The 15,556-nt window shown below is 40.9% G+C and overlaps 1 protein-coding gene across 1 annotated transcript; it reads left to right on the forward strand.

Annotated features, from left to right (window-relative positions):
- Nucleotides 1-332: 332 nt before the first annotated feature.
- LOC145454010 (uncharacterized) lies at nucleotides 333-15,288 on the forward strand. The gene is made up of 8 exons (XM_080331985.1): nucleotides 333-851; nucleotides 2,187-2,291; nucleotides 3,239-3,290; nucleotides 3,360-3,473; nucleotides 8,315-8,569; nucleotides 9,625-9,714; nucleotides 11,873-11,948; nucleotides 12,670-15,288. Exons 1-8 carry the CDS (start codon nucleotides 645-647, stop codon nucleotides 12,749-12,751), a joined length of 981 nt encoding a protein of 326 aa, XP_080188111.1. The 5' UTR covers nucleotides 333-644; the 3' UTR covers nucleotides 12,752-15,288.
- Nucleotides 15,289-15,556: the final 268 nt, after the last annotated feature.

A 15,556-nucleotide genomic window follows, 5' to 3' on the forward strand; every position in this document is an offset into this window, starting at 1 on the left:
ATCAATTATGAAGTAGGCTTATTTCACCTCGCCAAGTATACCCCGGCTGACGAGACAAATTACACAGCTTGGAAATCAAGTGATAATGACTAAGCAAGCAAATCTACACGAATAGGCAAGGGTGCGAGATTGACAATCGTTTCAACTTTCAATCGTTTATAGGTGCATTGTGCATTGGACACTGATAAAGCGAATTCTTTACTATGATGATTGGTCGGGCCGACGCACTCGGCATTTTTTCCGCCCGATTTCATAACTCGAGGGCTATTCGAGAGAGCAAAGCACATATTTATATTGCGCTGCTACTCGGATAGTATCTCAGTCGAAGACTGAAAGCCTCTTGGTCGGCATATTGTGCAGGTTATATATGAGTGTATTCAAGCGGACGATGTTGATACTGTAGGCTTTAACAATATACAATATATTTACGAGACAGTCTTATACGCTCTATCTGTATATAACATGCGGATGCATTCTATTACGATGTAAATATAATAGAAAATTGAATGTATTATTTGATTACTCGCATTCCATATGGCCCGGAGTCAAAAGGTCAGTTGAGCGCTGCGAAAAAATCAGACATCTTTCTGGTAACAGTTGTTGCGCATAATTCCATATTACAGCCGATAGCATTGACCTAAGACATGAGTCCCTACGTGACTTTCGTCATACTTCTATCGTTGTTGTCAATCGCTAAAGCCCACTCGAATACATTTCGGGCTGAGGGAATGGCGGAGCACAGGAAAAGATCGTCGGATATAAGATGTGTAGACGCAAACAGGATTTGCAGAAATGTGACGGAATGTAAATTGGCATTGAAGAAAATACGGACGAAATGTTATCTGAACCAGGTACCATTCCGCATGATTTTAACTATGCAACCTGGTGTCATTTACGTTGTTTCAATTAATCGATACGCTGATAATATAATCTATGCGTGTTCTCGCTGCGATTTCATCTGTAAAACAACTCCTAAATGCGATGGACAATTATTGGACCAGTTGCAATGATAATTTCAAATTAGTACATAATTACAAAATTGATTGCATGATTTTTCGCTGGTTTCGATCCAGATCGTAATAATTCACATAACCTTTCCGTACATTGAAGCACGGCTGTGTGCGGGTTTGCAAAATGTTAGATTTTAGAATGTATCCATGAATTGCAATGTCGCGCTATACGGAAGAACAATATAGGCATGGTTTATTGGTTAGGCGATGACAGATCTTTATGTCTCGTTTGACGAATTGCTTGATGAAATATTCTTATTGAGAGAATATTGAAGGGACATACACACTGTATCAACTCAATAATATGTGAATATGCAATGTCATTCCTAACAATACAAACGATTGCCAACTTAAATTAAATCATTCAAACCAGTGTTTTACGTACACACCCAAAAATCATATAAATGTATTTAGAGAATCACCCACTATAGGAGGCGATTGATGGCGGTATGACCATAATAACATTCGTTTGTGATTTGTTGAAACTGCATGTCAGTTTGGGCAAAAGAAAATCTTAGCGACTTCGGTGTAATCTCTCCGGTTCGAGTAAGTTGGCGCGGTGTCTGCATTCTGCGAATACCGGTACACGTTACACGTTTGCTTTTGTTATGCCTTAGCCTGATGCTCGAATAGCAGTACTGCAATAAATGGAATGCGTGTTATTAGTAATGAATGAAGGCCAAGAAAATAGTATATCAATGACGTAAACCTTCGGCCAAACTATTAGTGGAGGAGTCGCTTCGTCTATGATAAATTGCTTGAACATTTCGCCGTTGAAAACCGTTCCACTTTATTGTTTCTGCAATCCTATAAACAGGGGATTGGACGACATGTCTCGTTATAGTTAAGCCGAAAATTTTGTATAGACATTCCTCAACCGATCCCCTAACACTGGGGACTTTCGTAGCCGGTAATTACGTAGCGACCTTGCTATTTTAGAGACAGCATTCGCTATATACGGCAGTAACGTACTGTTGTATAGAGTTGACAGTTATGACTACAATTTTTAACTTGTGAGACATATTTCCCGAACTCTCAGACTTCTTCCTTAGTCGCGAACCGTAGCATGTTTATTCATAGTTAGACCTATACCGTATTGTCATGTAATTGATCATTAGCCACGTCATTTGCAGATCACTTGATAGAAAACTGGTCCGATTACTGGTTGATTTTCAGGCAACATGTCGCGAGGAGGAGGATTTGAAGAGTTGTAACAAAGCGAGACAGACGATATTCGAGCATGGATTTCCTCGGAATAAGAAGTGTAATTGTGGCGGTAATGTGAGTAAAGTTATGATACGCCGTTATTGAAGATTTAGGCCGGGGTACTAAACTGGGCAAAGTACGGATTTTTGAAAAAGGGAATTGTAACTGTCACTACAACTGAATTTTACCGCTAGAAACTTTCTCGATTGAACCTGATAATTTAACAAGAAATAGCGTTGCTGGATCAGATTTCCCCTCTGGCCCTGGGTTTGAGATATATGTCTATGCGCCGTGTTCAAATTACGGTATATGTGAAGTAATCCATTTTATATTTCGCGTGGGCGCTGGTGGCTTATGTCCGCGTGGGCGCGAACAACCTCACCATCATTAAATGTCCTGCCATCCAGAGACTCGTTAGCAGTATCTACCAGCCATTCTGATTAGATCTGACCGAAATCACTTGAGCTCTCACGGTGTACTTAGTTAATGCGACCTTGGGGATAGAAAAAATCAATGAAAACGAATTCAAGGTTCCGTGTGTGTCGCGACCGAGGACAGAAATTTTCCACGTCATTGCAAATTCACAAAGGTCGTTTAGTTTAACTAAACGGATATTAGAGTCGATTAAATCGATACAGGCAATGAAATAGTTATTGAAAAGCTGTCACAAAATTGGCCTAACTCTAAAAATGCGGATAAAATGGAGTCTGACTCTGTACACGAATTCTATAAATTTTCCGAGGTCAGACTCACCAGCTGAGATCATCACGTTAAACATCGTTCTAAAAAATTCGGATTGCAATCCGGCACTTTCAGAGGGGCATGTAACAGGTGATAAGGGATGAAAAGAAATGCAACAGCGTAACAGAAATTATGGCCAGTCATGCGATATCGCTCTATGTTCTTTTCTTCCGGTCGATTCAATATGTCATTATGCGATGCGGGATATAAGAATTACATATAGTGTGCTTTGCCACGCTGCTGGTATGGATGAAAATAAAATGACAACCCCTACGTTACAGTTCAGACGATGGCAGAAGCTTTCCAATATGATCTACGCCAACCCGTGCTTCGGTGAGCCGCATACTAGTTGGATATGATGCGAGATAGAAACTTCATCAATTTATATACTCTCATCTTCAGATAACATCGACGCGTTCTTGCACAAACATCGGCCAGATGATGAATCGCCGAAGAAACCCCAGTCCTTTTCAAATACTAGCCCAGAGTCCGTCACTGTTTACTTACTCCCAGAAGGTACCGTGACTTGAATTTTACTGTTTTCTTATAGACGTGCCGGTGTAAATGTCGCATGATTTTGAACCGCTATCACCCCATGGTGATAGACGGTGTGCGTATACGCCCAGAGTGAATTGAAACGGCGTGATGCTCTTAGTGTGGCCATGAAATTGGCGCCTTTTTCCCCAACTACGATTACGCTGTTAAAGTATAGGCCTATTCGACGGAATCTGTAATGAGCTATCGCCATTTTGAACTTGACTTACTTTCCCTAAAATTAGCAGCATTACGAATATATGTTGCACTTGGACGTCTCAAAACGAATACAGTTCCATTATGAATGATCCGCGAATAGTAAATAGCAGACGAGTGCCAACCGTTGTACCAGCCGTGTATTAGTAATTCAGAGGACGTTGGATTACGGAATTGTGACGTCGCATTATAGAACAGAAGTGTATCGTAAATGATGATGTTCTGATACACTTCACGAGATCATATCAATTTTTAGCGGATTGTTTTATTTACAATATTCCAAACCATATCTTATCTACAAAAATATGTTTCAATCTCTAGGTGACCAAATAAGTAGAGAACTTGAGAACTACAGGTAATTCACACATACTTATCGTCCAAGGTTTGTCATTTTGTAAAATGCTACACATACAATGATTTTACAAAAACGATTCCAAATTACGCACGGAGATTCAAGCTCTTTTGTAGCTGGCGCATGAGGTAAATGGTATGAATTAACCGCCAATATAAACCCCATCTGCTCCAAATAGTCCTCGCTGTCAGTCATTTCTGCAAGATAAAGGCTTTCCTGATTAAACCGATCGATAGCGGATTTAGTTAATGGAGATGTCAGATTACCATCGCAACGCGAGATTACAGTACACGACCAGGACGTCAAAACATTGGGTACTGACGCCAGAAAACAGATGGCTGTTCCCAAACACTTGGGTAATGGTTCAAACCTTTTGGCAGCAGCAATGTCACCGTACCAAACCCCCGTTTTTTTTTTAATATGGTAATACTAGATACTATAGCGCTCCGTTTTTCTATGCTGAGTAATATCAACGATAAGTATAATTCCTGTATAGGCGATTTGTTTCAAACTAACCCAGCCAGAAGTTTAATTCGACTCAAGCGTAAGACGGATAGCAAACCAATTTGATATTTGGTTGCATCCAATGTGAATAGTGTAAGGCAAAAGCAACACAACAATCGTACAATTTACTCATCGTCTCCCTTACGGGTGCAAGCCTGTCGGTCGGTGTTTACAATTAGAAGCACGTTAGTAGCGGTTTTCTTCGTCAAAAGTAACAAGTCACGGAAGACGAAATCGATATGTCAGGTCGTGGTCTGGCAAATGGTGAGGTCTAACTAGTATCCATTCAGTAGAAATTGCTTGTATTTCGACTCGAATGTGGACATGCTCGACGACTATGTCGGATAGCCGGCGAGGTATGTGACATAGCAGTTTCCCCTCAATATCCGGAAACTAACGGACCACCTAAACCGTGACGATTTATCTTTAAGACGATATAGATCAAATCTAACATGTTGTAGAGATATGTGTTAAGAATTTACATTTAGTCGGCATATCTACGGGACAGAAAAGCACATGTGTTGTTAATTCAAAGCAAGCGTGGTCACTTGTACGTGCATAAGCTGTGAAATTTTTTATCGCGACACGTTTCAGTCATCGACACTATCTCCAGCACCGCGTCTCCGCATATATAAAAATATATACCCTGTATACACACTATACTGTCGACATGTCTCCAAATACAGAAAAGCATGCGCAATTGCACATGCATTTTGGGATGAAAAGGCAGTGGCAGAAAAATGGCACGGCTAATTGAATGTACTATTGATCTCGCCTACACCATGTAATAGTTAGTCATCGAATTTCCTTGAAATGTTGTGCGGTATTTGGCACCTGGAGGAGATAATGCATTTTGTTGACGTGTAGCCAGCAGAAATCCGGTCGCGCAAAATTTTCCGAATGAATCATTCAATATGCATGCGAGTACCATGATTCATCAATTGCGAAGGGGGCGTGTTTGTGTTAGCGGATTCGCACCGGACTCGATCTAGTATTCGGAATTCGTTATCTATCTTACACCTCGACGTATATCACTAAACCAACAAAAACACCACAATTCTTCATTTCGCATCCGCTCTCATGCAGCGTTGCAATGGTAATTGACATCACAATTAGCTGACAAAGGATAAATTGATGTTTTCGGAAATATTTACACGAAACTGCGAAACAATAATGTAACGAGTGCTTATCTTGAGCAAGATATTTCATAAACATATGACAGTCGAGTATTGTCGTGCCTGAAGATATCTTGTCGACTATATAACTTGTAAAAAAGATGCGATTCAGTTGCGCTCTTCTGTCATAAAGTCGGACGAAACGTTGCTGATAAAATAATGGCTTCGATGCCAGAAGTTACGTGATGATAACTGACAGTAATACCAAATATTGAGATCGCGGAGCCAGTCGCGTTCACTATCATGCAATTTTTCTCTTCGTCAAGCTTCAAATTCAACAGTTCTTTACATTTTGATATGGGGTTGGTTCCCTAATCATACGCCATGGGCCCTCCTACCTATATTATCCGTATCCGAACCTGTAGAAATGACGGACTTTATTTCAATTGGATTCATAATGATCCTTGAGCAACAATACCGGAATTGCTGTTCGAATCGACCGTGCTCGATTTTTCTCGGCGTCGATGTGTATGAAAAGAACGACATAATATTCGATATTCGTATTTAAATTAGGAGTTCCTTATATTCGAGTAAATGTCTGAGTAAATCTTTAAGGGTGGAATACTAATGATGGAATTTTCGATCATCCCGGCGCCAAGTGCCGATTGATCTCATTATAATGGCAATTTGTGAAGGTTACCCCTTTCAAGATGGTATTTACTATGCAAAAGTTCATCATTACACCAGCTATATTCGTTCGATATTCTCAAATTGCGTCTGAACAGCATGACATTCGTTTTACCGCATAGCTTAACGAGAGTACTATTAGCATAACGGGGCCTATATTTTGTAATATACCTGTGAAAGACGCATCTACTGGTCTATTGCTGATTCAGGTGTCTCAACCTCCCATTCTTACCTGCTCGCGTTTCATACCAAGTTCATAAAACCGTCACGATCGAGACATCTTGCTAATTAACAGAAACTGAAAGAGGCGCGTCATCTTACGTCTCAAGTTGTTGCGCCGAGCAAATGCTGGAGAGACAGAATTGTAACAAACGTACACGACTTTCAGCCATTATTCGAGTATGCTTTCCGTATACAAAAAGACTGATGTTATCGAAGGTCATGAACAGCGAACGCGGTTCTGTCACACAGTACGTGACACGGCAATTCTCAATCAACAAATCAAACCGTTGAGGTGTTGCAATCCCAGACAGATGACTCTGGTGTCAAAACAACGGGCCGAATTAAACCGTTTATCATGAGATGGGATGTAATATCGATTGATTCTATATCAGTGATCGACCTAACGGGATTACCTCGACCTATGAATGGCATTGCTAAATCTCTTGTTTGTGACGTTAACAGAAATCGTTGCGATCAATAAATCTGCCTTCGAACAAAACACATTTCCTCCCATCGAATTCCAGTTTCCATTGTAACGTTACCGCAGAGCTATGTTTCGGGATAAGCAATATTTTTAAAGGCGCATCATGCAACAACAAACGATTGCGTGACGTAATAGAGCGGCGATTACTCCGAATCATACTGGTTCGTCAGTCAAAGAATTGATGGCAGTTTTCTGCAACGTGTTAAACGATAAATCAGAGTACGAGATAATGGCGAAACACATATGTCTGACATGATAGAAATATACGATTACAGGAAAGCAAATTCTTCGTCAGGATAAGATAACCAAATAATGAATTTAGTTCAAAATTGGTGAGATGGAGCTTTCGCCGCGTAATTTGGGAGAGATTGCAGCAGCTATCACCGCCAAGGTGCCAGCTGCGAGGATGCTTTTATCATTCTTCTTGGAGAAACCGTGATAGTGACGCTTATCAGATTGAAATTTTGTGCTTCATGACAATGTATTTTGTTAGGGAGTGTTGCTAAGACCTGTATCGTTACAGACATACACAGAACTATATAAAGTTCAAATTCAACTACAAATTATCCTCTGCATGAAGCCAAACTATTCCTCTTGTTCGATTGCCTAACACCTTAATGGTCAATCACTATGGAAGAGGAACCAGAAGAAATGTAAAAAAAACACCAAAAATCATTGCCGTCCATGTACTTGCTAGTGAAAATGCCTAACATTGAATATTTATGAAAATTTTATGTTCAAGTAAACATGTTAGCGTATAGTTTTGATGGAGAGCACCTCAATTTGATTTTAACATCGTGTCGTAGGTATCTTATGCGTTACAAATAGCTAGCACTGAAATACTACCATCAAAAGGACCCATCATCAATGCCGCGAAATTTCGATTTCATACCCCCAACACGCTATCCAACAAATCGCGCGCCTCGTTGTTCATCAGGGCGGATCTTAGAATAGATGAAATGATGCCGTTCACTTTACACTGTCAACGCGTTATCTCGCGAAGTCGTCTTTTTCGCTACGGAAATTCGAGATTAAATCACAACAGATTGAGGGTTTTAAAGATGGTATCGCTCCACCTTTCGGCATGATTACAGCGGCGACAAACACTATCAAATACAATCGCTTCATTATTTGGTGTTCTTTGTAGACATATAAATATTTATGCGAAGCAATAGAGCACCGCACCACGCAGCGAAATGAACTTTAAACAGTTGAAAATTTTCCAATTCCTTCTCTTTTCCAGATGACAAAAGTACGGATGATAAAAAACTTACTGATGATGAGGAATCCAGCGCTAAAACAGAGGCAATTTTAGAGCTCGATCCCGCTATACCAACGGAAGAGATATTCGGTGATTCAGGCTTCCATAAAACAAGGCCACCGGTTCAGCATGTGCTGCGGCTTGATCCCCAGCTGTTACGCAAGACCATGCCTACAATTAAAGCATCGAGCACTCCGGCACCGATGGATACTAAGGTTTTAACACCTGAAGAAATAGGTGAGTTTATACAACAAAATGTCAACTGGACTGGGGATTACTGAACCGATGTGGCAACCAAGGGGAAAGTCTAATGACATATAGACGATTGTTTGTGAATAAAGTCAAACGATCAGACAAATTTATATATCCTGCATATATATTCTTTATAATGAAACATCCATAATAACGTTTGGGCATAATTTTGACTTCTCCGGCCCGCAAGCGAGAGAATATCCTATTTCGCTACATCCATTGCATTAATTTACTGGTCTTCCTTGTACTGCTGCCCTTCGCGAATACTACTCTGTGCCAAATAGGATTTTCCTGTTTGTTCCTCATAAAAACAATGGATAATTAAACATAAGTTCAACATATTTTACGTCGTGTTAAAGAAGGGGTGCGCGAACTGGTTGTTAATATCAAAAGTGTGAGAACAAGGAGCAGATTACCACAACGTTTCCATTACGCCGTGTACACTAACGTGGAATAATAATGCTTATTGTTAGGTGTGGTTCAAGGTCAATAGTATATCAGTCAACGTCGGTCATTGTGAATTACTTACCTCTGAAGCTTTTCTGTTAATAAGAAGGATTTCAAGACACAGAATAATAAAAAAAACGTAATTTTTTATTCATCTTGGTAGATTTTATCTATAGCTACGATTATTGCATATTGCCACAAAGCATTGCATTATAATCGCGTTTCTTTCCATTTTATTGTGACAGTGCAAATCCGACATTCATTCATACGGTTCAGTGACTTAGAAATAGGCTGCGGACCATTTTCAAGTTGAATATTGGGTCATGATTATAAATAGATTGAGAAACACTGCTATCGCTGAAGAGTTTCATTTATAAGTGCCACGATGGACCTGGGGACGGGAAGGGGGGAGTTTCTGCTCCGGGTCTTAGGAGAATATGGGTAATTGGCACGATATTCATTCAAATTCAATTCCCTACTATGTATGTCTTTTCTCCCATTAAACATGGATCGGGAATCGCCAATTCTCCCTCCAACTTAACCACACATAGAGCGAGACAAGTCGCTATAGCTAACGATCATGTTTGTTCAAGATGCGACAACGGTGGCTAAAACCCTACTCGACGTGCTGAGAGAAAACCTTATGAAAGAGCAATCGCAGATCACAACTGACATGAAGTACCGTAAGTATATATTCTATTCAGCAGCTACCTTGTAATTGCGGGAGTTGGTGTTTGCTTTCATGAAATGATATGTAAATATGATTGTATACGGACTTAGAAGTTTGGAGATCAGGGGGCGCGGGTCACTGAATAGCCTTAGCCTTTCTGTTTACGAAAGATACATACCACGGAATGAAGGTGGTTACCATTTAAACATAATTCATAGTGTCAACCTGGGCCCCGTAATTAATGGGATTACCTGTACACCGACCCACTGTAGCAGCAGACCGCACGAAGAAATTTCCCTCGCCTCACATAGTTATGATAAAAACCTGCGTAACCATTAACATAACCGAAATTCAAACGGAGAGTAGTGGATGACAGCGTGCCCTTGATACCGTGCCCGAAATTTCATACTTTGAATATGATACTAATACCGAAAGTGTCCCCCCACTTCAGTGTTTCCGCACTTGAGACTATCGATGCGCATTGCGCATCCTCTGAAGTCTGAACTCGAGACAAGTCTTTGTATAGACGATTTTATATGCAAAACAGAAAATACTGGTAACGAGCGTATTTTGTGCAATGTGTCCTCACAAAAGCATTTCCGCCCAGTTGTTATGTCATAGAAATGTCAAAGATGCCTAGATAAGAGCAAACCCACCGTTGAAATAAGCACGAAGTGCCTTGACTATATATACACGCAAATATTTGTGTAAATAGGATGTTATTTATACATTCGCCATCATTTACTTTGGTGATTTAGCACGCGTACGGATTATGTATAATACAGATTGAATATATGACAAAGCACATCTGGAAAGTATCTGATGATAGATGGTCTGGGTAAAGCCTCGGTGACATTTCCTACAAATTTCCATGACGCTAAACCGCATTACTATAGAAAGCGTGAGTCAACACAGCCTGCGTATGTTGTTTATAAGTTTGCATTATCCAACTCTTCGGTATCGAGGAATGCGGTCAGCGGCCGCCACAGTTGTGGCCGCGCGACGTTATACAATGTAGCGATATCTGCAAATTTCGGAGAGAAAAATTCGGTAATTACGCCTATCCGTCAAGCAGACAGGCGAAAATCGAATTCCGTATACGATCCGCTGATTTGGACTTTTGCCGAAACGGTCATTTGGAAAACCAACGGGCACCGTGAACGTATATTATCTCGCGATTTTCGGATGTCGCGTCTGATTGCAAGAAATCGCACCGGCCAAGGCTCGTTATCGGAAATAGCATCTAAAGTTAACCTTGATACGATAAAATATTTACAACGCCACGCGGTATACCTGCATTCCGTTTTTGACAGCTTTGACTGATTTCGTGTCCTTTATACGCAAAACTTTTTCGCATGCTGCACAATAAGTCAACACGCAAAGCTGTTGTACGACTTTCGACTAAATACCATGCATTAACCACAACAGTGATTAGCGTGTGACGCGGTCATTATCTAGGGATGGCGCAAACCCTCGACAGGTTCTGGTTCGTGTGAACACTTTTGCATAAGAATCGCTGCGAACACGATTTGGTGATATCACAATAATAAATCAATCACCTACGACTCTCCAGGTCTCCAGGTCTGTTCTGCATGGGATTGCTATTCTGCGGGAAGGGTGGTGCCAAATTTATTATGCACAGCAGGAGCTGTGTGATAATTTGAGAAGTTTTTTTCGAGAACCGCCACAATGATTGGCGATGTAGAGTTCATCTTAGTTTTCTGTTTGTTTACAATCTTGCTGCAGCGGATGATAGCAAGTTGTAATTCAAGAAATTCTGATCCAAATTTTTAGATTGCTATAAAATATGGTATTACACAAACATGTTCACAGCGTACCGACGCCTACGATATCGTAGGCCCCGACAGAACATTCTAAGGCTCTTTTAAGAAAGTGAACCGGAAGTTCGCACCATCCCAATTTATAACGCTTGAAATGGGATGAATAATTTTTTGCTTCGTCAGACCATCGTAACTGTTCATAAATATTCACGATAACGTCTGGTAAGCGGGTTGTGGCATGACAACAGCGCCTTACCAATTGGACTATTGTGGCGAAAATTATGTAACTATTGTCATTGTTTGTTTCGGGTCCTTTGAATTGCTTAGTCTGCTAGCGGTGACCTTGTACAAATTTCGCTCCACGTCATTATAATCCATTTCGTTTTACAGGTATCGTCTCAATTGTAATCGGCTCGCTCTTTCTCTTCGTTGTCTTCGTAGGAATCATCTGTTTCGCCGGAAAGAGGTAAATTAAAGAACTGGACACGCTCACGAAGCACTCAGCTGCGTGCGTATAGAAATACAAGTCAAACTGTTAGTTTGAGGCGATATAATTGATCTTGATGAAAGATTGCGTTTGATGACACTGTCAACCTCACGCAATCGACCACCCGGGTGTTTACGGGTCCTACAACTACAACTCATGCACAAAACCGTCTTATACATACACGAAAACTGCGATAGCTTCCTGTCTACACAAGCATGGAGGAAACTAAGCCCTATGATTAGCGGCGTGGTTATTGTTGGATATAATTAGCGCATAATCGTAGCCTTCAACCGGATTACGAGATAAAGATATGTCGCATATCAAGCTCGTTTAAGATCATTATCGGTCTATTATATCAACTCGGCGCATTATGCAAAGAATTTAGCGGGTAACGGATGCACTATCGATGAAGTCAAGAGCAAATCCGAGTAAATCCAGGCATATATCCCTATGCAACAATGCTGCATGCTAACCTATATGCGTGTTTCTGCGTAATGCGAAATACATCAACCTTTTCGCTTAAATTTGAGGTTATACGCCACCACATTTGATTTGGTTTGGTGCACATTGCACAAAGGCATCTCCCATAAACATTTGCATACCACAGTAAGAGCTAACACGGGACCGCATAACGCGCGTTCCATCAAACTATTCTCGACAGCACCACAATATCTCACCGTAAATTCGACGCTTTTCGCAGGATCTACCGTTCGACGATGCCGTACAAGAGAGGCAAAATTATCCATCACCAGCAAAAACGTGACGCCTCCGTGGTTTCGTGAGGCGTGCAACGCGGTTATTATGTCACGATGGGTGCAAGTTCATGTCATCGAAAACGCATCATGTCTATGAAGATATCTACCTCTGAATAGGGAAAATGGATCGCAGTACATTATCATGTACGCATCAGCAGGAAGAATGAATACCTCCAAGGCCTGCGACTCGGTAACAAAGCAGAAACAGTCGAACTGCAAATCATGTCATATAGCGTCAGCGCCAGGCGTAGATATATGAGTATTGCGTGTGGGATGTTTTTTGAACTTCAATATCATTGTCACGGAGCATTTATTCGTTCAATACCACGTGTCCGACTAAGAAAAGCGTCACATACCTATTTTTGCGTTATCGAAACCAATCTATACGCACTTCCGTGCGAGCCAAGGCGAACACTGTCATGCACAATTGACGAAGCACGGGTCACAGAGTTAAGCGGCGCGATCTCATTGCCTCGAAAACATTTCTAAATTCCGCGGAGCATGTAGCTCCCGGATCGCGACAATGTCGCATTGCGGGCGAATTCGATCATTTCCGTTCAGCGTCTGTGTGTGTTTATTTTCTGATTCAATCTGCCTCAATTACAGTCCGAGCCGCTTTCCGGAACAGGAAAATTTCACTCTCACCGCTCCTAATCACGATCGCGAATACTTGTTTATTTTTCTGTATCATTCTCACAAGCAATTTGCCATAGCGATATTCAATTATGCGTTCAACGCATAGAATCGTCACTCCTATTTATCATCACGCGTTACTATCATAATATACACAAGTTGGAACATGTTTCGTCCCCAGCTGTTCTATAGGATTTTGAAGTCGTCGATAACTTATCGTTTTGCGGTTACGAAATGGTATTTTAGTCGACATAGGATATTTAGGTTATTTTTCAGAGTACCCTCGTTATAGATATCTGTGTTGAAATCTGATACTAAAATGGCAAGTAAATATTATACGGGTAATTATCGGAAAGCAACTCTAAAAATCGGAGATGGAAGAAAGTAATATTTCAACGAGTGCGTGTCACGGCACCAATGTGACGTCACCATGTAACTTTAGATTGTTAAGAACAAGTGTGAGTAAAATCATGCTTCGTATAAAAATGATGCCACCTGTGGTAATCACGTTGAGTCCCTCAACAGTCGGGTGCTGCGCACGTCGCTCTGTATTGGAATAGTAATCATCACACTGCGCCCTTTACTTACATTTCAAGATATTTACCAATGCGTGCATCTTCCGGTATCTTCCGTAATTATATTTGAATAGCGAAGCGAAGCATTCGTTTCTTCCTGTGCTCGGGAGCATTCCTCACAAGATCCGGAAACTACCTTTTCATGTATAAGGCCACTAACAATCAGTCAGTCGTGAAATGAAAAATTATGTCTTCTTTTGATGATTCATGGATGAATTGTATTACTGAAGAAGGAAGCGTGACTCGCGGTGTCTCTCTTCTTCCGCTCACATTAGTTACACGGATGATGGCAATTCCTTTTACCTTCCGGCGCAGCTATAGCCCAAAGAAAGGCAGCTTTCAAGATTGGGCACCCAAGTTGCTTGGACATCGCATTAATCATTGCGATAATTCGTGCTGCTTTGTTATGGCAGTCGGTAGCTCTGACTATGTTTATGTGCCTGTGCAGTTCACACATCCACGACACAAAATTGTGTTTGTTTCGAGTGTACTCGTGAACTGTTGATCTGTGCTTCATTATGCTTCAAGTACGCCCTAGTGGGCGCGTGATTAGACGTGTATTTGGTTTAGTGTCAGGCCCATGCGGTTGCTTTAATTTATTGAATCGACTTGACGTGTGTAACTGTGTTTGCTTAATGCTTAATGCTGTGTGTATCCCTTCTACGAATCTGTAATTCGACAATACGTTTTGTGGAGTAGTCAAAGTAACAGATTCCAATGCTCATAATATTATTATTGGTTATCGCAGCACCGTACCGCATGGTTCGTGGACATGCGCAATTGTGCATTGTACACGTTATTTGTAGGCTTCACTTGAACGGATTGCCAGCAACAACATATCACAACAAAACAATTGCCAAGTGTCTAAACTGCTAAGATCTATATAATTCGAAAGGCGTGCTGCAAGGGGGATTTCTCCACGATGTTATAAGTCGATGCTTGTCTCTTTGATACCATAATGGCTACGATTGCAAATATTCAGTGAGAAGACAGAGATTCGGAACATACCGGATCAAACGAAAGAACGAAATCGCAAAAAAACGCAAGCCGCTCATATCACAAAGTGATCAAAATTTGACTGGCTAATGGCGGTCGTTATTTTCCCATTATCCCGCAGAATTTTCTTGCTATTATTTCTCCGTCGTCGTATTTTTGCATATTTCATGCCAATTATCCCCCGCCTCTCGTCCTCGGCTGCGAATTAGGCACGCTAACTGTGGTGTTAGGAAAATGCCCTTTTCGATTTGTGTCTGTTCATGCATGTTTTCGAGTTCCTTTTACTTTACGATCGGATATATCTCCGGAAGATTTACCGATGTCTTGTGCAATATGTTCTATTAAAGAGTTCAACCTAAATCGCGTTATGGTGGGTTGTGCGCAGCAGATTGTGATAGACATGAAAGACTAATAAGAGAAGTGATACATATTACTCGCAAGCATGAACATGATGAAATGCTTATCCTGTTCGTAACTTATTGTTCAATCAGAATCGGTCCGTATACTGTGTATAATTAGGTATCCAAATTTCGGAATGTAAATTGCTTTCCGCCTTGACAATCTATGGATCCACCCATTCCAACTCAAATATTCTATTATCGTAGGCCTATAACTAAAAGGAGAATAG

This window comes from Botryllus schlosseri, chromosome 13 (genome assembly GCF_051294905.1).
Source record: "Botryllus schlosseri isolate E-star chromosome 13, Bs_hap1, whole genome shotgun sequence".
In the NCBI taxonomy this organism is placed as follows: Eukaryota; Metazoa; Chordata; class Ascidiacea; order Stolidobranchia; family Styelidae; genus Botryllus; species Botryllus schlosseri.